Below are 21,992 nucleotides of genomic sequence, written 5' to 3'. Positions count from 1 at the left end.
CAGCATTAAGATTTCAGTCAAGGCCGTTTCTCACTTCACACTTCCCAAAGTCCAAAAATTACCTACTACACACAGCCAGCCAGGCCTTACATGATTACACGAATGCTAAATCTATATACAAACAAATCTTATATCTGGCAAACATGATTAAAAAACTGGATAAAATTATTTTTTTAATTCAACATTTAAACACCAATGCATTAGACCTCATCTTAACAGAAATAAAACCACGCCAATAAACGCAACAAATAACTGAATCGTTTGTGTCTATAAATTGAAGAAACGATCCTAAACATGATAACCTTTTCCTACAAACAGATCTATCCTTCAAAATACAGGCTTTGAATCATATCAGTTCCAAAACCGATGTATAGTATAATTTCAGCGGAATAAGTACACACTTTTTTCAAATTGATATAGCTTATGCATAGTCTTCTTCATGAGAAGAGTATTGAGGAGAGGATCCGGTATTTGAGGCACGCTCAACATACTCAACGGACTCACCACGAGTTCCACGGCTCTTTTCGCGATTCTCGCGGTCGGCCTTCTTTTGTTCTTTATAATTAAGCTTGAAATTAGTGGATTGCCAGGGCTTAATATCAGACATATACAACTCGTTGATTTCTTCCAAGCTAAGACCCTTGGTCTCCTTGGCGAATAGGAAAATAACAATAGCTCCAGTCAAGTTGCAGGCAGCAAAGCAGTAACCGTACTTGAAACCAATGGCGTTCTGGATAAATGGAGTAAAGAAAGAAATTAAAAAGTTCCAAAGCCAGTTAGAAGAGGTAGCTAAAGCAGCACACTTGGAGCGATAACGGACAGGGTAAGATTCACCGACAATGACGTAGGCAGCAGGGGCCCAAGTTTGAGCGAAACCGAAAATGAAAAGACAAGCAGCAACAAGCATAACTGCACCAGCACGGGTGTTGGAAGTTCCGTCTTTGTGGTAAAGAGCACGGCTACCAACGGCACCATAGATCCAGAACCACATGGACTGCCACAAACCACCAATAACCAGGGGGTTACGACGACCAAAGTACTCAAGAACGACCATACCACCAAATGTACAACCAAAGTTACAGGCATCAAGAATCAAAGCAGAAAGATAAGGAGAGTTGATACCAGCTCCTTCAGCAACTTGGAAACCATAGTAGAAGAAGTAGTTGTTACCACTAAGTTGTTGGAGAGACATGACAAAAATACCCAAAAATGTACGATAGCGAATGTTCTTACCGAAAATACTGGCCCAAGAACAAGGACCACCAGCAAACTCCTCGTCAATGGACTTTTTAAGACGTCCATACTCTTCTTGGATTTCTTCATTGTCGGCAGGGACTTCCTGACTTTCGGAAAGGACACGAATAGCTTCATCATCTTTACCAACCTGAATAAGGTAACGAGGAGATTCAGGCAAGAAAATAATACCAATAAATGTAATGATACCCCAAAGTAAGTTGATACCAATGGAGACTCTCCACTGAGCAGTCTTTTGAAGCTTGTGGGTACCCATGTTAATACAAGCAGCAATGAAAATACCACCAGTGACGAATAGTTGATATGTGACGACAACAGTACCACGAATAGACGGAGGAGCAACTTCGGATTGGTAACCGGGAGCCAATACTGAAAGGGCACCAATACCAAGACCAGTCCAGATTTTAGCTACTATCATCTGAATCCAAGAAGGAGTAGTAGTAACTTGAATAATAATACCAATGATGTAGACGCAAGTCCAGCCGATAATAGAAGCCCGCTTACCCCAACGATCAGCAATAGGGGAAGACATGATACAACCAGTCAAAGCACCTGTATTGACAATACCAATCAAAAGACCTTGACGCCAAGATGAATAAGCATATGAATCCGTAATGGGGTTATAACGATCCGCAAAACGGGTTTGAAAGTCTCTCATACTAGTGACACCACCAATGGAACCGGTATCAGCACCAAACATCCATCCGGCCATGGAGACGAAGATCAACATGATCATGGTAAAAATCTTACCACGTTTAAAGTTTAGTAGCGACATCTTGAACAGAATTTAAAATCTTTATACCAATAGATAGAACGAGATAACTGAAAAGAGAAAAAAAATAACGCCAAACCCGTAAGAATAGAACGCAAAATAACAGAAAGATTACCTACAGAGAACTACACGACCTTAATAAAAGAAGTGTGTAATAAAGATAAAAACCGATTCACAATCTTCAACGGAAGAAAAAGAATGTGATATCTCTATCGAAAAGAGAGTATAGATATTTTGGGTACTTTTTCGTAACCACTTTAGGAAACTTGCAAAGTACAGCTAGTAGAAGTGAGTTTCTATCAGCCTTTTCCAACCACAGCAAGGCTGTCGCTCAGTGAATAAGGGAACCGCCTAAAAAACAGTGGGAAAAATGACCCAAAAGAATTATTAAAATATTATCTATTCTTTTGTGTGTCCGCTACTGTTTCAAGACCTCAAAAGAATTTGGAAAAAGCGGTCAAGGTTGAAGCTTGAAGATTGGTGAAAGAAAAGACCCGCACGGGAGTAGTGACACTTATATAGATATTCGGTAATTCTACCCCCGAAAAGGAACAGCGCTCTTGTAAATTCTCTTAGGAAAATTTTGACATCTCAACGTTAAGGATTTCACTAAATTACGTCACATAAAAGGATACGACAAGAAGATCATGTGTCATAGTGACAGATGTATTGGCTGTCCGATTGTACAAACAGTCACAATAATGCGGAGAGCCAATCATGGCCAAGTACGAGACTACTGTCTCCAGAGTATCGATAAGGTACTGATTTGCGTATTCAGACAAAATTCCGTACGTATTCATTGTCCTTAAACTTCTATAACGAAGGAGGAGGTATTTTAGCGAACGATACGAGGGACATCGAAATATGAGACTGAGTTAAATCTTGTGAAGAAAACTTAAAACCAAGGAATAAAGTAATAGAAGAGAAGAGAATCGTGAAAATACTTCTAACAATTGATTCTACTTCCTGTCTCCTGTTCGTTAGCAATCTAAATGAAATGATCTTTGAAATTCCGATTTTATCCCCATTTTCCATCCCACGTTTACTGACGTCCAGGTTTCGCTAACTGTTCTTTCATCTCCAAATTGTCCATCGGATAAATTTGGGGTTACGCATTCAATTTTTTGAGCAACCAGCCAAGGGATACACCTTCGACACAGCATATACTAATAGAAACGCGTTTAACAAAGCAACGTACTGCGGAAATTTACATACAGAAGAAAACAATAGCACAAAGAGGATCCCGAAAGGGATTCATCTCCCTTAAATACTGAAGCACATGCTTATAATCGTTAAGGTTCAATGTTCTACCCCTCTTGTTAGAGGAGAAGCAGCCAATGGTGATGCTATCCTTTGTGGAGATTAGGTAACATTGCTCCTAGTCCCCATTTCATTGTTACCAGATAAAAGTAAGTTAAGGTTACGGCCAATGGTGAATCCATGAATGGCTTCTCTACGGAAATCTGACCATTTGAATCATTTGCAGAAAGCATGCTTTGTTTCTGGATTGATAGATTGAGCAAACTTTATTCAAAAACTATCTGAAACTAAATAAAAAATAAACTGGCTCATTCATCATGGTAAAGCAAAATCAATAACTTTCTCATCCCTGACCTTCTTTTGTTTTTTTTTTTTTCAGAGAAGAAAAAAGAAAGGTGGCAATGCTAGCCTTGATTCCTTTTGTCTCCGCAATCCGTTACCCCGGATGTAAAAAATTCATGATAGCGGAATAACCAAACGTGATTGGCCATAACGTCCCCATTTACCCCACATAATAAAGAACGAAACCGCGTTTTTCCCGGACACTTTGATTGGTTAAGTTTAGTGTGATTTTACATTCCGCATTATTTCTATTTTTATTCAAAGCAATGAAAGGATCAACGAAAGAGCTTCGGACGACTAGCAACGAGTAGTGGTAGAATGCGTTATTGAGAGAACGACAGTTTTCATACTTCCGGTTTGTGCATTGGTACGTCTTCACAATTTATTTTTAACAACACGGCTTACGATGCCCTGATAAATAAATATGCCTTGCATGTGTGTAAAGAAGTTTCGAAATTAAAGATTTTGAACAGGTAAAATGAGATAAATCTTCCACAGGAATGGAAAGAAGTGAAAAAGGGATCTCTTTGTAACTTTATATTCGAAATTTAGGCCTTCATTCTTGCACCTAAATCCGGCTCGTTTGCAACACTTTTCCCAGAATTCAGCCTAACCAAACGAGGGAGAAGACAGTGAAAAACAAAACAAAACGAAAATGAAAAGAAAAGAACAAAACATGACTTGAAATTGTCTTCTCAAGTCACACAACCATGCAAATTAATCTCTCAAATACCTTACCTTGTGACTCACTATTTTCTGTCTCCAGTGGTTTTTTTCCAACACGCGCTTCCAAGGGACAATTGTACAGTAGATTGTAAGAAAAGTTTCCTTTTTTTTCTTTTCTTTCTCTTTCATGGATTCTTCTTCAATAGTTGCAAACCGAGAGCCAGAGGGTCGTTCCGAAGAGGTTTTGGGAAACCCGTCTGAAACTCTGTACATTCGAAATATTGAAGAAAAAATTCGGCTTACCCGTAAGTATGAAAGTCTTTCGTCTGTCTGAAAGAAGGTTTTGGCTTCTGATGCTAACGTATTGGTAAAAGTGCTGAAACAGATTCTGGAGCACTTGTTTGGAGCGTACGGCAAAGTACTCAGTGTTCAAGCTAGAAAGACGTTACGCATGCGCGGTCAAGCATTTGTTGTTTTTGAAAATATTCAAGATGCAAGTCGTGCTCTGCAAGACCTCCAAGGCTATCCCTTGTATGGAAAGCCTATGATGATCCAGTTTAGTCGAACAAAAAGCGATGCCATAGTCAGTCTTCAAAATCCACAAGAATTAGAAGCAAAGAAAGTTCAACGGCGTGAACGAAGAGGTATGAACTGTCTCCTGCTGCTTTATGTCGCACACTTAACTACAGAAAGAAAGAGTTATACAGTATTGGAAAAGGAGGAATGATTAATGGCTTTGAGTGTGCATTCCAAAGCGGGGTTATTTTTTATTTTTTGTCTTATTGACTGCTTATTAACAAATGATAGAGTATTTAAAACGCACAGGTGCACTACAACCGCCTGCGCCTAAACCTGCTCATAAGAAACAACCCGTAAAACGTACTGCTCCAGGAGAACGGAAATTGAATATCAACGAAGATTTGCTTCCTCCCAACAAAGTTCTTCTACTTCAAAACCTTCCCCAAGAAGTTACTGCTGAAATCCTTACACAGATTTTTGAAGCATATCAGGGCTTCCAGGAGGTTCGTATGGTTCCAGGACGCAGGGGAATTGCCTTTGTTGAATATGATACAGAAAGAGAGGCTGGCATTGCAAAAAACGGCACGACAGGTATGGCGCTCAGTGGAAATCAGGTCAAAGTCACCTTTGCCAGAAAAGCATCTTAGTAGGCTGGGCTCTAAATGGAACTTGACTTATGGTTTATTCTAAAAAATATGAAAACAGAGATCGTTTCTTTCGTTTCGTTTAAATTATGATAGTTGGAAAGGTTTCTGGTTCGAACTTAAATGTCTCGAATCATCTAAGACGTGGACAACACTTTAAAGCCGGTGTATTTCCCAGAAGAACCTTTCATCAACTCTACGTTCCCTTTTTTCATTAACGACTCCAAAACTTTCTGTAGCAGACCTTCCTCCAAGCAATCCACTTCCTTGCATTGTTCCTGTAATTCATAAAAGGTGCATACAGCACCGTCTCTTCCGGTTTCAAACAACTTTAATGGTTAGTAAAATTGTGGTAATGAAAATGGAATTCTGTTGTTAAACTCGTAGTATCATCGTACATACCCATTTTATGATAATATTTCCCCATTCAGCAACTGACCGCCAATATACCCAAAACGTATCTCTTGGTTCTTTCTTTTGAGTCCATTCTGCATAACTCTGCTTCACCATGTCTTCTACGATTTCCCGAAACACTGGTAAAGGCAACGTACCTTAATGAACCATCAGTCATATGCACATTGTAGGGTAGAAACTTACGGTGAATGGCCTCATTATGAATCAATGGGCTTTCTAGTAACTCGGCATGTATACTCAGCTGAGTAATTCTATGCTCCCGGCACCAAATAAGGATCCATTTTTGCCAAGCGGTTTTCTGAGATTGCCAGGCGTTTTCATTCACTTGGCGAGTAAAAAATGGAGGAAAATTATATATAGCTGGGATTTTCATATTCTTAAACGCTGAACTTTCTTTTGGGTGCAGAAAGGTTCCTTTATGGATTGTTTGCTTTCCTCCATGTAAACTACAAAGGTATACGAAAGAGTCTGAGGAACTAATTATGGAAAGCGAGTTTTCTAAGGATAGGCAATGTTAGAAACAAATGAAAATAGAAAGAAATGATCCAATTGAAAAAGTCAGGATGGTCAAGAAATGAAATGGAAGTGAATTTTTGTTTGCTTGAAAGAACAAACGTTCATTGACAGTAGTACTAAAGATGTATCTGTAAGAGAGAGGAATGAACTCAAGCGCACTACTCCTGCGTTTTTTCAGTTTCTAAAATTAAGCTACATCACACCGATAGTTTGTGTTGTCTTTTAAGAAGTGCCAGCAGTATTTCGAAAGCATGCAAGCGAACATCTTGTTTCATTCTTCTACAGACACTATGTGTATTAAATATTTGTGAGAGAGATGCAGATCAGAGTAGAAACGTGTCCCATCTGGTCACAGGCTCCTCCAATGCAAACGCTTACTACTTTGGTTTATGTTTGAGTCTGTGTTCAATGGTTTCCATCAATGATATAAAGGATTTTTTTTTTGCATTTGTATTCCTTTCAATGACATTTCATTGAAACTTTATGCTGAACCATATTTTCATTCATCCTGTCCTGGATCTAAGAAACTGCAACATGTACGGATGGCAAACATATCCATTCTCAAAAAAATATACAATATCACTGAGACTAAAAGATTGAACTAAAGTACTTGCCCTTCTTGCGCTTGACTTGGTCGAATCTCAGCTGTCCTATATATGAATGACGAGTTGAGTATTTTAAATGAAACCTGATAAATTTTTCGTTTCTTAAATTCTAGCAGGGAAGACTTCTATGCATCATGCAGAAAACCATTCAATACGAACGATGGCATTCTATCTCTATTTTTTAGGATATCTTTTCGAGTGCCTAAAATAAATTCAGTAGTCAGAATCAAGAGCACATAAATAAGACTCATTTCTTTAAGGAAGAAAGCTTACCTCTATCATAATAACAGAATTTCCGCGAATCGTAACAGACCCAATTTTGACTTTTTCACCATCTGCTTTTTCCTCGGTCGTGTCTTCAAGCACAATGTTCAGAAAGATCTTTCCTTATTAGTATCTTTGCATGTTGTAACTAATTACTTACATCGTAACCACGTAAAACACCATATACTTTGCGCGAACCGTTCAATTGAACAAAAACCTGTTTGTCCAGATACTACAATAGCTGTTAGCAACAACTCAAAGTCCTTGCTATACGCTTACCTTTTTCAAATCGGGAACACTTGCTCTTGACATTTTCTGTCTAATCTAGGTGAATCTTTTCGATTTTGTAAAGGTCTACTTGTTCCTAGACGAAATGAAATATTGACCTTGTCACTTGCGGTTGTTACTTGATTGTTCGAAACGGAATGTCAAAGTTTTCTACTGTAATATGGTTTCGACTTAAAATATAGACAGAAATGAATTATTAAAAGTTTGTACTACAACTGAAGTTTTAAATGATGATAAAGGAGGTATCCTTTGCTTATTCCTATTTTTGTTATGGCTAATCGGTATTAGTTAGTTTCGTCAGTGGTTTCCAGTTCAGCGGCCTTCAAGCTAAAGGACAGTTGCATTTAAAACAGGAAACGGAGACAAGAAACGAAAACAATAAAAAAACATCATGGAAAGAGAAGTTTCAAAGCTTCCTCTGAAAAAAGTGAAAGCCAGCTCCAATTTTCTTTTAGTAAACGCTAAAATATCATAACATTTGAGCGTAAATCAGGTGGAAACCAAAAAAGATTTTAAGAGAGCAAGTAATAAAAAATCATTAGAAAAAAACTAACGAGGTGATCACAGTTATAGCGTAGGTTGGTACTTGGGTAAACATACATTATAACAGGGTCGTGCAAGGAATCCAACCCATATCCGTCCGAATAGACCTCAATACCAAGTGGTTCGTCGTCTATATCTTTTATTTTTTACTTTGACTTTTTAACAACGAAAAGAAAGACAAGAAAAAGCTAATTCTTTGAGAAGGTAAAAACTTAAGATCTACATTGCTTAAAACAAAAGTGTTTTCAACCCCTTTAAGCATTAGAATTCCAACCAAGTGCCTTCAGTTCTTCCAAGACCTTTCCTTCAGACTCTACTTTCTTAACCTGAGTAGCCTCCAGCTTTTCATTCTTTTCCAGGCGTGCTTTAAGATCATCGATAGCACGCAACTTTTTGCAGAGAGAACGGATTTTCTTTTCATCGCTCACTTCAGTAGGAGGTTCGGGAGCAACTTTTTGACCATTAGTTTTGTTCTTTTTGTTATTTTTATCAACGACTGGAGCGGCACCAGGTACGACACGCTGACGAGGAGTGGCTTGAGATTTGGAAGTACTGTTGCTGCTCAAAACGTCGAGCTCCTCACGTCGATAAGAGAATGTAGAAGCTTGACCTCTAGCACCTGGAGGGCGATAAGCACCGGTAGGCTTAACGGTAGGTTTGGCAGCCAACTTGCTAGCAGACTCGTGAGCCTTCGGAGCAGAAGGTAAGCTAGAGAAACTCTGGGAATCCTCCTCCATCAAAGCAACGTTCAAAAGACTAGGCCGCCAAAATGCCTGATAAAGTTCTACAGACTCCTCATAGAACATGGGTGCTCCTGTAATGTGCCAAATTTTAATGCTATTGTCAACTCGAAGTCTAGGAGAAGTGACAGCCGTCAACAGGAATTGACTGTCGGGGCTAAATTCGCAGAAAGTACAATTAGAGGCTTCGACGGTCGCAATTTTCTTCATATGGTTGAGGCGGTCGAAAACATCAATGCTTCCCTGGAGATTTCCAAAACCGGCCAACATGATATACCTTGAATTTGGCGAAAATAAAAGGGTATTTCGAGGAGCAAGGGGAAAGTTGTGGATAACGTTAGCACGGCTGTCAAAAATCGAAGTTTTCGCAGGCATGTACCCATAAACAATACCGAACTCCTTGGAGTTTGAGTTCCAAGCAACATCGTGAATAGGACCTTCGCGATCCAAATCAACACGGCAGTCAAATTGACCAGTAATTCCCAACAGGTACAGGTTTGTTTCACCGTAGTAGTTTTTGTTTGATTTATCAACATCCGTCTGTGTCAAAACCAATAGGGAAGTACCCAAAGCATTCCATTTGAATTGTACCTTGTCCGCCTTGAAGAATGTCTTTTGGGAAAGAGGTCTAGTAAAGTTAGGAATGCTGTACGTACGCACGGAAGCTGGAGCCCCTTTTCTTTCTGGAACAAATACAGCAACGACGTGATTCCGGCCAGGAGATAAGGCAAAGTCACTCAATCCTTCAACTCGTAGTTTGAAAACAGGAGGCTTTCCCAAATTGGCCGTCTCATAGAAATGAATTTCATTGGTTACTAAACGAGCTGCGAGCTTTTCATCGACAGTGTATTGCAAGTTCCAACCAGTCTGATTACGTTGAACAAAGCTGAAGATCAAGTCACCAGTGTTAGTGTTCCAAACCTTCATATTCTGCTTGGGATTTCCATCAGCTTCTTTACCGGGACGCTCCCATGTACCTAAGAAGTTTCCTAGAGGAGAAAATCCAAGTTCATATATGTTTCCTGCTGGTAAAACTCTCAATGTCTTTCCCGATTCAGCGTCAACAATAACAACAACACTTCCACTAGCGTAAGCGAAAAATTTTCCATTAGGACTGTAGCAAGAAACACGAGCCGGCTCATTAGCTTCCTCGAATTCTGCTGGCTTAGTATAGTTTTCGTTGGTATTCACGAGTCCAATGGTCTTAGAAGACCGATCTACACAGTTAGTTTTTCGTTTCCTCAATTAATAGTTACGAACAAGCAAATTGGTTTTTTTGGGACATCTTGGAAGATGTTTTTTGAAAGGAATATCTCCTAATAAAATTAAAAGAAGTTGTATTACTACGGTCAGTTTTAAATCTGTCAGTCAGGACCGTTTAACGATGGATAACGCGGGACTGTGATTCCAAAAAGAAAAATAAAATAAAATACAAGATGAATGATAACTCTAATTAGGAAGAATATACAAGAACTTCAGTCCGTCTATTCATAATAATTAGAAATTATAAATATATTATTTTTATATTGGCATTGAATATTCCGTTTCCGATGTCTCTAACCATAAACTTGTTCATACTGATGAAAAGAAATCTAATGTACAGGATATGTGCATCCAAATTCAGCTAATCTATTGCTTCATATTAAGCAATTCATTTTTTAAAATTGCAATGTGCTGCATCTGTAAACTTTGCAACTTTTCCAAAGCTGAACCGATTGATTTATTATGCTTGAACTTCTCTTCGTTATCACTGGAAGTTTGCATTTCCTTTAATGGATCCTGACTCTTTTTTCTTTTAAATTCCAAATATTCTAACGAATGACTTAAAATAGAATTATAATTTTGTATAGGCACGGGATCTTGAGGGGGAACAGAGTACCATAAAATATTACCGGAGTCGTCCTTATTGAGAACTTGAGCTGTATCGACATTAATGGTTGTTTTTTCATCAACTCCTTGACCAGGGGCACTTCCATCTTCCTTTTGATGAGTTCCTGGAATTATGAACGCAGCCGTATACGAAGGAAGAGGTGGCATCGAATGAAGATTGTACGCAGTACCCAAAGGTGTTGTTAGCCCCGATAGGTTACCAACAGACCCAGAAGGTCGTGCAGCCTGAGGTACTACGTTCATTTTTGTATATGGAGAATTCATCTTGGTACCGTACAGATTAGATAAATGTTGAGGCTGCTGCACGGCAGTAACGTCTTGTGCGCCTCCATAAAAAGGACGAGCTGGTAAAGGGCCCATATTGCTTTGGTTTATCATGGGAAATGTACCTGCAGAACCATACATCCCGGGGCCTGATAGACCTATTCTTGAAAGATGGGATTGTGACCGATCAGAGTGGGAACTAGTCTTTCTGGCATAAGTTGGCATTGCGGAAGGAGTGGGATTTAAATAAGAAGGTTTAGGTGTTGTAGAAAATGATTCGGAGGGTGATGGTGAAATAACACGGCTTGGATTGATATTCTCTTCGAGGTTTGTAGAAGCCGGCAATATAGCACCCTGAGCAGGAGCCTCATTCATGCTATTATTACCAAATAAGGCCATCTGTGTTTGGTCGTCAGAAACCTGGGCTTTACCGGAAAATAAGTGAAGCAAAGGGCTAGGAACTTTATTTGGAGGGATTGTATGATCAAACAATATCATTTCATAATCAAATCCCCGGAGTTCTTCAGGCATGCATCCCTTCCAAGATTTTATTTTGCTAAATTGCTTCGTATCATCATTGTAGCGAGACTCACACACAAATACCGGCGTTGAGCGGATACCCTTAGGTCTTCCACGCACATAGCGAGTAATGTACATGACAAAGCATCTTCCAACAATATCAGAAACAGGATGGTCCCTATAAAGAGATGTTTTGAATACCTCGTTTTCATAGAAAATGCGATCAGCACGGTGCACGGTTTGCTCAGGGCGGAAATACCAACATACAGTAACCCAGGGAGTTTGATCAGATGAATTCCAAATTTTAAATATCTGTGCAACAACCGGTTTACCAGGATCCGATTGGTTTTTTAAAAATATCCAGTCACCTATGCTGAGTGCAGTACCTTCATAATTTATGGATGTTTGATATTGTTTATCGTGTCTTTGTAATGTGTGAGAATCTATGTCGTATGCAGCACCTTCAACATCCATTCTCCCTAACTCCATTTGGATCACGTCGGCCAAATACTTTTGCAGAAAATCAGCATCGCGGTATACCTGACTAGAAGGGTCGTTGAAAGACTTTGCATTACTAAACATCAAATTAAAATCCGAGACGAACTCATCAAGAGATGTGTATTGGTTTTTGTTTAGTTTCTTTTGGATAACGTCAAGAGCCATAGGATAGCGGATTGCTTGGTAATATTCAGGGAACATTCTCGGATCTGGTAGACGTTCAAACGGTGCAAATAACTGCCTTCCATTAACGTCTCTATACCTTCGAACCTGACGCATAATTACTTTTGCTTTTGCTTCCAGCGGTGTAGCATATTTTGTCGGGTGTTGTTGTAACTTTCTATGTTTGATGTCATCTTCTCTAGCTACAGATTCATCACGGGCAAATTTTCTCTTTAATTCCGTATCTGCTTCTGCCTCTTCTCCATAAAACTCTGAGTCCAAGTCAGATGGCTGTTCTTCATGTTTTACTTGTTTCGATGCATTGGGTGCGTTTGGAGCATTCGCAGAAAGCAAGCTTTGGTCGTGAATAGAAGAAGGTCGATAGGTGTTGGAGGTAGCGCTTTTTTGGCTCATCATAGCAGGTGATGCTTGAACTTGAGGCCAAAGAGTCATAGCTGTGAACCCTTGCCGGTGCAGCATTTGTAACTGGAGAATACAAAACTCTTCCAAAAGGCAAACTAGCGCATAACTTTGAGAACCGTGATACAAAAACTTGACATTAGCGATCAATTGGGCAATATCAAAAACGAATTCCGACAAGTCTCGATACGCGAAACTTTCAATTTTAAGTTGAACTGCTTTCAAGCAAGTTGGCCGATTGCTGGCAAACAAATCATTTGGATTGTCCGAAAGTGGATTCGTTTCAACAATTTTAGAAAGAGAATTTCCACTAATACAAAGTACGCGTTAGATCATTCAAGAATACTCTCCTGGGTACCAAACAAACTTACGCGTTGTCCTTGGAACTTCGAATTCGGTCCAAGAAGTATAGAAGAACTTTTTGGTGTTTTACATCCTCTCTAATATAATGTTAGTTCATACGATGATGGTGGAATTGCTACATACGTAGAGGAACCAACGTTTCCAGACATAGTGGAATACGGCCACGTTCGAGTGTGGATTGGAAATGGGAGCATTTACAAGAATACCTTATAATGCATTGAGTATTTTTACCGAAACGTAATTTCATACATTTATTTTACTTACCGAGGTGTTTCTTATTGTGTTATTTCCGTTACTGACGTTTAAAAATATGGTAGTTTTACTTACCGAACTCGACTGTACTCATTGATAAATAAATAAACAAAGAAAAGAAAAAGGAACATTGTACAGATTTCAGTAGACCCTTCTTTTCCCTGCTAATAAGTTTTAATAATTTTGTATACACGTTTCGTTTAAGTTATTGATAACTTATTCCAGCTAAAAGGAATTTGGTCTTTGTTTACAACTTTATAAAGGTGGCATGCATCCAATTTCTGTACATGGAGAATTCCTTCCAAGTAAGAAGTCTTTTTATTTATTCTTTCTTTTTTCTGATTGCATGTTGAATATTAAAAAAGAGAGACGTTCCTATGCGACTGTTATTTCTCATGAATAATATCGAAGAAAAGTTGAGCAGCAATATCCACGATTTCCACATTTCATAAAGGATAAGGAACTGTTTTATGCTTTCTTGTTCCTTTTTATCTGCTTTGCTGAAAAAAAGGAATCTGAATTTATGATGCCCATGTTCTTGTGAATCACTCCTATAACCTCAAAACCTTTTAGCAATCAAAAACGCAAAAATAGCCAGAAAGAAGTCTTGTTTTTTATTTTCTCTCCTTTCAATTATTTATTATAGACTTATTTAATAATTTTATGAAGCTTAAAATAGCATTCTTGTGGACGAACTATGGAAATTTATCGTAAACGGTTGAAAAATGTTTACAGTACCTTTGACGAAAGTATATATACAAAATCTAGCTCTCCTCCGAGCTCATTAGCATTACAGGTTTTCCAGCAATTGAATGAATCCTCAATATCCAAGTATCAATTACGGCTCGTCATCCAGGAAACTCGAAACTTGGAAAAACAAAAGCACGATTCCTTGTACTGGTCTATTTTAGGTCGATGCTCTGCTGTGTTGCACGTGATGCTTTTACAAAGGTTACTGAAAGAAGCAACTGAATTGACTGACAATTTGCACTATTGGGAGACTGTGGACAGAAATTGGATTTCACGCTTAATTTATTTGATTCAATCCTTCCCTATTCGCTTATGGAAAGCCTTTAGCAAATCCATCCATTCAACATTTCGCTCTCCTAACTTTTCCCAAGTGTTTAGGAAGAGCAACCTTTTCCCAAAAATTAGTGCATCAGATATCCATTTCTACGCTCGTGAAGTATTCATTTCCCATACGAATGTTCTTTCGCTCATACGCCATGAATACCAAAGCAATGCTAAACATTTGCGTATTTTACGAGACGAACATGCATCAAAAATTGGTTGCTTAAGTAGGGCTATTATGGACGCAAGATTTCCATTAGACATTTCCGGTTCTACCGTCGACTCAAAACATACAAAACTAGATGATCTCGTAACGGAATGGATCCAGCGCTTGCTAAAACTTTTAAACTCAAGCCCAAAAATAAATCATGCAGAAGATCTCATGGCAATTTTTGAAAGTATTCTGGAACCTAGTGAGCAGTTTTTAGAAGCAAAAGAATATTTTAGTCCATCAGCTTTGGAAAGAGGTTGGTTGAAAGCGCTAATGACTCTGTTGGCGAGTTGGATGACGATTCGATTCATCACAAAAAATCAACATAATCTATTAGCATGGATGGAGTACTTATATTCAACAATGGCAGATTTTGTCAATAATTGGGTCTACAAGCCTATCTTGGGTATTTTAGATACCATACGCAGCAATCGTGCAGACTCTCAAATTGCAGTTATTCAGACCAAGAGTTTGGAGAGTGATATGCAAAGTCTTCAACGTATGGTACTAGATTTTGTGCGTGATACTTCTACATCTGCCATAGATCTGGATCTCGTAAGGGCTCAAGTACATGATGGAGACCTGACTCCGGTGCTACAGGCATATGAACATGACTTGAAAACACCATTGAAAACAGCCATTACGGGAAATTTGATTCGTACTCTATTAATCCAATTGCAAAAAACAAAGGTGGATGTTGAGGTAACTTTAAGCGGCATTGATCGACTATTAAAGAGTCAGCAGCTCGTGTTTGCAACAGTAGGAATTACACCTAGCATTGTTTTTTGTTATGCTTTAACCATGCAATTCAAGAAAAACTTCCTTAACAAGAGTGTTTTATCTTTATCGGAGCGTCGCCAAAGATTTCGTCAAGCCATGCGAGATGTGGAAAGAATTTTGCTACGTTCAGGGAAGAAAAAAACTCTGGAAGACCAGGAATATGGATTACTTGTATTTCAAGTCAATTCCATGGCCGAGCTGTCCAAAGACTTGGCAATTTCCAAACCAGTACGGGAAGATCTTATTCAAGACTTGGAAGACATTCAGACGAACGCCTATGGTATTTCTTCCCAACTCCGTGCTATTGATCGTATCTATAGATTATTTTATCCAACCATTTAATTTTATGTTTCTCATGGAATTCATTCATATACGACTTCTATGAAGAAGCCTTGGGTTCATAAACTTTATGTTTTCGTTCTCTATCTCTTCTCTTCTATCCCTTACAAGATTTCTCTAATATTATGAAAGAATAAAGGTTATTATGCTATAACATTTATGCCATTTGAACACAAGTGACATCTTTTTGTAAGTTGAAAGTCGAAAAGTACCTGCAAATGATTTATGAGTCCATTCAAAATGCACAAGGAACGCATGAAATACAATGAACCGCTAATATTTATTTCATTCGCTATTTTTATTCTCATACATATCTCTTAATATTAGGCTATGCCCGTTGACACTTTGTTTCCACTGTAAAGATGATACAAACAATCTTGACTATGCTTAACATGACAATACGTATTCTTAAGACAACCATGATTTTTTGTAACTAGTTCAAAGCATGAATTGAATTGACTTGTTTCATAGTTTTAACGAAAGATGAAGTTTGATATAGAATACATCCCAACGCAACTCCCACGCGTAACACTTGAGACACACTCAGATTCCTTTTTCTTTGTAAAAGCATAGAGAAGTAAATTCTGTTTGATGATTGTGGAAAGAAACATTCAACCAAGTTGATTTAAAAAACTGATTTCATTTAGAAGCAAGAATCGGCAACGCTAATAGAACTATTGAATTTGTGTGATACCCAATAGATACCTAAACATTATGGATGCGAAAAAACCAGGATTAAGGCATAATCAGATTAGTGAAGAGATCATAGAACAGGTAGAGCGTCAACTAGCAAAGCCTCCATCTCTATGGTTGAATCTGACGGGTATGATATGATGAACGATCGATTTGGAAAAGGGCGTATGAAACTGACGAAAGTTAGGGGCTAAAATCCTTGAAAATGAAGGTCAAGATACTAAAGATATTGTCCTACCAAATAATCGCTCTCAAGTCACGCATATTGCTGTTGATGTATGTTGTACTTTACCAGAGAAGTTCGCGAGGAAGACGAGGAGATTAAACAATGGAACAATTTAGAATAAATTACTAATAGACTATGATTTAGATTGGCGGATCTCTGGCAAAATTACTTTACTATGTTCGAGACACATCATCACCGAGTTCGTCAAGTTCAGAGATCAGTGACGAAGTATCAGATCGAGGAGGAAGATTGTCGTTTGTAAAGTTTGAGACTTCAAAAATTGACGAATGCCTCCAGTTTATGAAGCAATTAATACAGGACCACGCTCGAGAATCGAGACGAAAGCCTATAACGGTAATGGCTACGGGAGGAGGCGCGTACAAGTTTTACGATAGGATGTCAAAAGAGCTGGATGTAGAAGTAAGTCGAGAAGATGAGATGGAGTGTTTGATTGTAGGATTAAACTACTTTGTTTCTTGCATTCCTCAAGAGGTATTCGTGCTGAACACTGAGACGTATGAGATGGCATTCCAGGAGACAAGACACGACAGCAAGTATCCGCACATGCTTGTGAATATTGGCTCTGGTGTCAGTATTTTGAAAGTGACAGGACCATCACAATTTGAGCGTATCGGTGGTTCTTCACTGGGAGGCGGAACACTTTGGGGTTTGCTGTCATTGCTGACCCAGGCATCATCTTTTGATGAAATGCTAGAACTATCAAAGAAGGGAGATAATGCGGCGGTAGATATGTTGGTAGGCGACATTTATGGAAAAAACGTCGGTTATGAGAGATTTGGCATGAAAGATAGCATGATCGCGAGTTCATTTGGAAAAGTATTTCGAGAAAATAAAAAGTCGGACGAGTTTCTACCGGAAGACATTGCGCGGTCTTTGTTATTAGCGGTCAGTAACAACATTGGTCAAATTGCATATCTGCATGCGCAAAAGCATAATGTCAAAAACATTTACTTTGGAGGAAGCTTTATCCGTAACCACGTACAAACTATGCATACGCTCACGTACGCCATCAAGTTTTGGAGCAACCAGACGATGAACGCTTACTTTTTAAGGCACGAGGGCTACTTGGGAGTGTTTGGAGCTTTTTTAAAATATGCTATTTCTGAAAGTAATGTTCCCGTTCCTCCCATTTCCTAATTTTCTTCTATTTTTCCTTTCTTTTGTAGATCACTTTACCTTTCCATTTTTTTCTTGATTTTTTCGTGCACATGCCAGATCATGCAGCAGTGGATAGAATGGTCGTACAAGAAAACAAGAGAAAGGCTCTCATAGGATTGCTTTGTCGATAATAATGATATTGATGATAATGATATTGGACGGGTTCCATGATGAATAACATAAGATTTCCATCCACAGCAATTCTAGGATCCCGATACTAATAAGTTTGGTGTAGGACATTTACATATTCTTAACCCTTTCGTAAGGCAAAGAAGGTCTTGAAGGACAATTTTGGAACATCATGAAACCAATGCTCATCCATCTCTTGTTTTTGAATCCCATCCAAAACTGATTAGACATTCTAATTTCGAGGAAATCTCCTCTAAAAGTCGATACCAGGTCTGCCCAAACATCTCGGTTAAACGATATCATAATACGTTGAGTTTCCATGACTTGACGGAAGAGTCTTCGCTTGGGCATAGAGCCAATCAAAGAATGCTTTTTTATTTTATTTTTACGTTTCTTGTTTATGTTTTTGTTTACATTTTTGTTTGTTGATGAGTCTCCAGTTTCCTCTCTTTCTCACTCCCTCTCTCAACGATAGTGTTATCTCCGTTCCATGTTTTGCAAAATGATTTAAAACCAAACGTTCGCCGACCTTTCCAACTCACCTATGTCTTTTGGGACTTGCCTTGCCTTGCCTTGCCTTAAACCTAGGAAATGAATGGATGGTCTTGCATAGATGAAAGCAATTCCTTGGATTCGTAATACTCGTGGAAACAAATCTATAACAACGAGAAACAATTCGCCAATAGAACCTCTTTTCTCTTTTCTTTATACTTTCCTTTTCTACCTTCCTATTCTTCGTCTCTCGTTCCTACCCAATCCATGCTTCATTCATGTCTCTCGGGTCCTACAACTCTACCTTTCTATATTGTGTGGATATGGTATTATTCGACCTACGATTCTTTTGTTTACTTACTTTTCTAATTCGTTATGTGAATCATCATCATTTATTTTGTTAGAGATATGCCTCTCTTATTATATGATTTCATTCTTTAGCTATATGTCAAGGTTTTTTCCTTCATTGTGGCCTTCTTACTACCCGGTCGAAACTTATCGACGATCAAACCCATTTCAATTTCATCGCTAATACCCGCCATTTCAATTCCATTGCTTATGGGTGTAATACCCGAAGAATACTATGGAATAAGGTGACCACGTTGGTCAACCTAATTTACATCTACTACCTAAAAGTAGTAATTCTTCCGTCACTCAGGAAGCTTATCGACTATCTTGGTTCAATAAAAAAGTAGTTCATCTCATGTGAATCTAATCATCAGAAGCTAAATAAAAGGTTTCTCCGGAATCTCCAATGATTGGTCAAACGAAACTTTTATTGGATCGTTTAGCTCGCTTAGCTTCCTCACTGCTACTTTTTGGATTTTCGATTCGTTCATTTTTTACCAGGTAATTCCGCGGTACTACTTTTTTTTGCGAACCCCTTATCTGGACAAATCGGATTCCACTGATAAAGGCGTTTTTATCACGTGCATAATACGCTAATTTAATCAGTACCTCCTCTGATTATATAAGGCCACTTCCCGCACGTTTTTCCACTCCTATTCGGAACGCGCTACCAGACAAAAATATTAGTGACTATTATTTTCCTCTCCGTTGTCATTCTTTCTTTCTTTTATTCTTTCTTTGATACAATAATCTAATAATAATCCACTGGTCTGGAAAAGATTGGTGAAAAGAAACTTTTTTCTGTTAGTCTGCTATAATTTTTTATTTCGGTTATAGTATCTCTTAGGAGAAAGCAGTGCTGAAAAAAGACCCAACAACTCCTCTTTAATTTGTTGGTTTAGTTGTAAATTGTGTTTTCCTTTTTGTTTTAGACTTTGCCGTTACATTTTACCTGATCTCATATCCGTAGCAACTTAATCTTGTTTTTTGAAAATCCTTGATATATTTGATTATTCCTTTAATTTTACCGTCATTCCTGGCTTTTTTTTGGTACCTTTTTTGATTTTATTTTTTGCCTTGCTCATCCATTTGACTAGTTCGTCGATATGAGCTCAATTCCTACTGCTGCCGTTGACGGTGGCATCGATATTGTCTTAACTAATGACTCCCATGAAAAAGATGATATGAAAAAACAACAGGGAGAAGCTACTGTTTTTACCGATGAGCAATCAGTGTACAGCCATGATTCTCCCGAGAAGACCATCACTAATGGTATTCTCGTCGATGGCGAAACGTATTTCCCTCCTACTGAAGAGGAGTTGAATACGCTTGTGCGTATCCCCACTCGTATTCCCTACTCTGCGTGGGTCATTGTCATCGTCGAACTTTGCGAGCGATTCGCTTACTATGGTCTAACTGTCCCTTTTCAAAACTACATGCAATATGGTCCTCACGATAATCCCAAGGGTGCTTTGGGCCTTGGTCAATCCGGTGCTACCGGCCTTTCTAACTTTTTCCAATTTTGGTGTTATGTAACTCCTGTCTTTGCAGCTTTTATTGCCGATCAATTTTTGGGTCGATACAACACCATTTGGATCAGTGCCTCAATTTACTTCTTTGGTATTCTCATTCTTACCTGCACTGCCATTCCCTCTGTCGTGGATGCTGGAAAAAGTATGGGTGGTTTCGTTGTTTCTCTCATTATCATTGGTTTGGGTACTGGCGGTATTAAATCGAACGTTTCCCCTTTGATGGCCGAGCAACTCCCAAAGGTTCCACCTTATGTCAAAACAGAAAAGAGTGGAAGGCGTGTCATCATTGATCCTGCTGTCACTACCTCTCGTGTCTACATGCTTTTTTACTGGGCTATTAACCTTGGATCTCTTTCTGTTCTTGCTACAACTAATTTAGAGCATAAAACTGGGTTTGTCTACTGCTACTTGCTTCCGCTTTGTATTTTCGTTATTCCCTTAGGCATCCTCTTTGGCACCAAGCGTATTTACAAACACACTCCTCCTACGGGCTCTGTCTTTGTAAAAGTCAGTCAAATCATTTACTTGGCTGTACAGAACAAGTTCAATTTCCAAGCTACTAAACCTTCTTGTCCCAATACCAAGGGTAAGACGCAACTCAAAAATAATTGGGATGATTTGTTCATTGATGAATTCTTGCGTGCTTTGCGTGCCTGTAAAACTTTCCTCTTCTTCCCCATCTACTGGGTCTGCTATAATCAAATGACAAACAACTTGATTTCTCAAGCTGCCAATATGGATACTGGTGGTGTTTCCAACGATATTTTCCAAGTCTTCGACTCCATTGCTCTCATTATTTTCATCCCAGTTTGCGATTACGGATTGTATGTTCTTTTGCGTCGCCTGCGCATACCTTTCCGTCCTATTACCCGTATCACTGTAGGTTTCATGTTCGCTTCAGCTTCCATGATTTATGCGTCCGTCTTGCAATCTAAGATATATCAGACCGGTCCCTGCTTCAGCAACTTTACCGATAATTGCTCTTATAACTACATCAATGTTTGGATCCAAATCCCTGCTTATGTCTTAATTGCTTTCTCCGAAATTTTTGCTAGTGTCACTGGTTATGAGTATTCTTATACTAAGGCCCCTGCTTCCATGAAATCCATCATTACCTCTTTATTCTTATTAACCAATGCTTTTGGTGCTATTCTGTCCATTTGTATTTCCTCTACTGCTGTGAATCCCAAGATTACCTGGATGTATGCTGGTATTGCTATTACCGCTTTTATCGCCGGTATTGCCTTTTATTTGTGCTTCCATCATTATGACAACATGGAAGAGGAGGAAAACAAACTTGACTACATCCGTGCAAGCGATGAGCAAAAGAATGCTGTTGCTACTGAGGTTGTAGAAAGCTATTCTCTCGATAAAGCGGGCACGAACAGCAACTCTCAAAATGCCGAGAAATTTACAGCTGCTGAAGAAGCCTTCAAGGCTTGAGATATCGTTTAGGGAAACCCTGAATTAAAAAGTAAGGACCGTTTTGTTCTTGTTATGCTGTTTTAGTCCATTATGCCCTTCACCGGTTGAATTTAACCGTTTTAGTCGGGTTAATTAGACTGTGTATTTTTATTTTGATATCTCCTTATGTTTTTGTTTAGTTTATATTTTTTGTGCATTTTTGTTGATTATTAATCTGTTGCATTAGTATCTTGTAACTTGCAATTAATACCAATTCTTCTTACCTATTATATAGTTGGTGTCGATTAATATTACGAGAGGTCTATGATTACCTAGATAGCCTAACAACATGAATGGAGTTTATTAGAAAGAAAGAAATCAAAAAGAAAAAAA

The 21,992-nt window shown here is 38.6% G+C and overlaps 9 protein-coding genes across 9 annotated transcripts; 4 read left to right on the top strand and 5 right to left on the bottom strand.

The window, feature by feature from the left end:
• Window positions 1-110: 110 nt before the first annotated feature.
• Window positions 111-3,268, bottom strand: SPOG_01228 (hexose transporter Ght2). The gene has a single exon (XM_013169500.1). The coding sequence runs from the start codon at window positions 2,027-2,029 to the stop codon at window positions 422-424; it is 1,608 nt and encodes a 535-aa protein (XP_013024954.1). The 5' UTR covers window positions 2,030-3,268; the 3' UTR covers window positions 111-421.
• Window positions 2,562-7,487, top strand: SPOG_01227 (U1 snRNP-associated protein Usp102). Its single transcript, XM_013169499.1, has 3 exons — window positions 2,562-4,599; window positions 4,669-4,938; window positions 5,102-7,487. The coding sequence occupies exons 1-3, from the start codon at window positions 4,482-4,484 to the stop codon at window positions 5,458-5,460; spliced, it is 747 nt and encodes a 248-aa protein (XP_013024953.1). The 5' UTR covers window positions 2,562-4,481; the 3' UTR covers window positions 5,461-7,487.
• SPOG_01226 (ESCRT II complex subunit Vps25) lies at window positions 4,964-6,584 on the bottom strand. The gene is made up of 3 exons (XM_013169498.1): window positions 6,055-6,584; window positions 5,860-6,008; window positions 4,964-5,786 (listed from the first exon to the last, which is right to left on the bottom strand). The coding sequence occupies exons 1-3, from the start codon at window positions 6,242-6,244 to the stop codon at window positions 5,595-5,597; spliced, it is 531 nt and encodes a 176-aa protein (XP_013024952.1). The 5' UTR covers window positions 6,245-6,584; the 3' UTR covers window positions 4,964-5,594.
• On the bottom strand, window positions 6,773-7,604 carry SPOG_01225 (Sm snRNP core protein Smg1). The gene is made up of 4 exons (XM_013169497.1): window positions 7,536-7,604; window positions 7,417-7,488; window positions 7,266-7,373; window positions 6,773-7,194 (listed from the first exon to the last, which is right to left on the bottom strand). Exons 1-4 carry the CDS (start codon window positions 7,566-7,568, stop codon window positions 7,174-7,176), a joined length of 234 nt encoding a protein of 77 aa, XP_013024951.1. The 5' UTR covers window positions 7,569-7,604; the 3' UTR covers window positions 6,773-7,173.
• Window positions 7,605-7,721: 117 nt separating this feature from the next.
• Window positions 7,722-10,167, bottom strand: SPOG_01224 (translation initiation factor eIF2A). The gene is made up of 2 exons (XM_013169496.1): window positions 10,088-10,167; window positions 7,722-10,044 (listed from the first exon to the last, which is right to left on the bottom strand). The coding sequence occupies exons 1-2, from the start codon at window positions 10,110-10,112 to the stop codon at window positions 8,342-8,344; spliced, it is 1,728 nt and encodes a 575-aa protein (XP_013024950.1). The 5' UTR covers window positions 10,113-10,167; the 3' UTR covers window positions 7,722-8,341.
• Window positions 10,168-10,352: 185 nt separating this feature from the next.
• On the bottom strand, window positions 10,353-13,132 carry SPOG_01223 (RSC complex subunit Rsc1). Its single transcript, XM_013169495.1, has 3 exons — window positions 13,067-13,132; window positions 12,952-13,020; window positions 10,353-12,890 (listed from the first exon to the last, which is right to left on the bottom strand). The coding sequence occupies exons 1-3, from the start codon at window positions 13,090-13,092 to the stop codon at window positions 10,457-10,459; spliced, it is 2,529 nt and encodes an 842-aa protein (XP_013024949.1). The 5' UTR covers window positions 13,093-13,132; the 3' UTR covers window positions 10,353-10,456.
• A 478-nt stretch (window positions 13,133-13,610) lies between these two features.
• On the top strand, window positions 13,611-15,951 carry SPOG_01222 (Nca2). The gene has a single exon (XM_013169494.1). The coding sequence runs from the start codon at window positions 13,893-13,895 to the stop codon at window positions 15,597-15,599; it is 1,707 nt and encodes a 568-aa protein (XP_013024948.1). The 5' UTR covers window positions 13,611-13,892; the 3' UTR covers window positions 15,600-15,951.
• SPOG_01221 (fumble family pantothenate kinase) lies at window positions 15,934-19,339 on the top strand. Its single transcript, XM_013169493.1, has 3 exons — window positions 15,934-16,419; window positions 16,477-16,565; window positions 16,660-19,339. Exons 1-3 carry the CDS (start codon window positions 16,311-16,313, stop codon window positions 17,671-17,673), a joined length of 1,212 nt encoding a protein of 403 aa, XP_013024947.1. The 5' UTR covers window positions 15,934-16,310; the 3' UTR covers window positions 17,674-19,339.
• On the top strand, window positions 19,267-21,990 carry SPOG_01220 (PTR family peptide transporter). The gene has a single exon (XM_013169492.1). The coding sequence runs from the start codon at window positions 19,770-19,772 to the stop codon at window positions 21,636-21,638; it is 1,869 nt and encodes a 622-aa protein (XP_013024946.1). The 5' UTR covers window positions 19,267-19,769; the 3' UTR covers window positions 21,639-21,990.
• The last annotated feature ends 2 nt before the right edge of the window (window positions 21,991-21,992 follow it).

This window comes from Schizosaccharomyces cryophilus, assembly GCF_000004155.1.
Source record: "Schizosaccharomyces cryophilus OY26 unplaced genomic scaffold supercont4.6, whole genome shotgun sequence".
Taxonomy (NCBI): domain Eukaryota; kingdom Fungi; phylum Ascomycota; class Schizosaccharomycetes; order Schizosaccharomycetales; family Schizosaccharomycetaceae; genus Schizosaccharomyces; species Schizosaccharomyces cryophilus.
Note: the sequence above shows the minus strand (reverse complement) of the source record. Positions and strands in the feature narration are given on the sequence as shown.

What these genes read in the sequence shown, in the direction of transcription:
- SPOG_01228 (XM_013169500.1), bottom strand. Translation starts at nt 2,029, where the DNA reads ATGTCGCTACTAAACTTTAAACGTGGTAAGATTTTTACCATGATCATG.
- SPOG_01227 (XM_013169499.1), top strand. Translation starts at nt 4,482, where the DNA reads ATGGATTCTTCTTCAATAGTTGCAAACCGAGAGCCAGAGGGTCGTTCC. An exon ending in AGAAAAAATTCGGCTTACCC is followed by an intron (nt 4,600 to 4,668) that starts GTAAGTATGAAA and finishes TATTGGTAAAAG; the next exon opens with TGCTGAAACAGATTCTGGAG. An exon ending in TCAACGGCGTGAACGAAGAG is followed by an intron (nt 4,939 to 5,101) that starts GTATGAACTGTC and finishes AACAAATGATAG; the next exon opens with AGTATTTAAAACGCACAGGT.
- SPOG_01226 (XM_013169498.1), bottom strand. Translation starts at nt 6,244, where the DNA reads ATGAAAATCCCAGCTATATATAATTTTCCTCCATTTTTTACTCGCCAA. An exon ending in TCATAATGAGGCCATTCACC is followed by an intron (nt 6,009 to 6,054) that starts GTAAGTTTCTAC and finishes TGGTTCATTAAG; the next exon opens with GTACGTTGCCTTTACCAGTG. An exon ending in GAAATATTATCATAAAATGG is followed by an intron (nt 5,787 to 5,859) that starts GTATGTACGATG and finishes TAACCATTAAAG; the next exon opens with TTGTTTGAAACCGGAAGAGA.
- SPOG_01225 (XM_013169497.1), bottom strand. Translation starts at nt 7,568, where the DNA reads ATGTCAAGAGCAAGTGTTCCCGATTTGAAAAAG. An exon ending in GTGTTCCCGATTTGAAAAAG is followed by an intron (nt 7,489 to 7,535) that starts GTAAGCGTATAG and finishes CAGCTATTGTAG; the next exon opens with TATCTGGACAAACAGGTTTT. An exon ending in ATTCTGTTATTATGATAGAG is followed by an intron (nt 7,195 to 7,265) that starts GTAAGCTTTCTT and finishes AATTTATTTTAG; the next exon opens with GCACTCGAAAAGATATCCTA.
- SPOG_01224 (XM_013169496.1), bottom strand. Translation starts at nt 10,112, where the DNA reads ATGTCCCAAAAAAACCAATTTGCTT. An exon ending in CCAAAAAAACCAATTTGCTT is followed by an intron (nt 10,045 to 10,087) that starts GTTCGTAACTAT and finishes CTAACTGTGTAG; the next exon opens with ATCGGTCTTCTAAGACCATT.
- SPOG_01223 (XM_013169495.1), bottom strand. Translation starts at nt 13,092, where the DNA reads ATGTCTGGAAACGTTGGTTCCTCTAC. An exon ending in GGAAACGTTGGTTCCTCTAC is followed by an intron (nt 13,021 to 13,066) that starts GTATGTAGCAAT and finishes ACATTATATTAG; the next exon opens with AGAGGATGTAAAACACCAAA. An exon ending in CGAAGTTCCAAGGACAACGC is followed by an intron (nt 12,891 to 12,951) that starts GTAAGTTTGTTT and finishes ACTTTGTATTAG; the next exon opens with TGGAAATTCTCTTTCTAAAA.
- SPOG_01222 (XM_013169494.1), top strand. Translation starts at nt 13,893, where the DNA reads ATGGAAATTTATCGTAAACGGTTGAAAAATGTTTACAGTACCTTTGAC.
- SPOG_01221 (XM_013169493.1), top strand. Translation starts at nt 16,311, where the DNA reads ATGGATGCGAAAAAACCAGGATTAAGGCATAATCAGATTAGTGAAGAG. An exon ending in TCTATGGTTGAATCTGACGG is followed by an intron (nt 16,420 to 16,476) that starts GTATGATATGAT and finishes GACGAAAGTTAG; the next exon opens with GGGCTAAAATCCTTGAAAAT. An exon ending in TCACGCATATTGCTGTTGAT is followed by an intron (nt 16,566 to 16,659) that starts GTATGTTGTACT and finishes ACTATGATTTAG; the next exon opens with ATTGGCGGATCTCTGGCAAA.
- SPOG_01220 (XM_013169492.1), top strand. Translation starts at nt 19,770, where the DNA reads ATGAGCTCAATTCCTACTGCTGCCGTTGACGGTGGCATCGATATTGTC.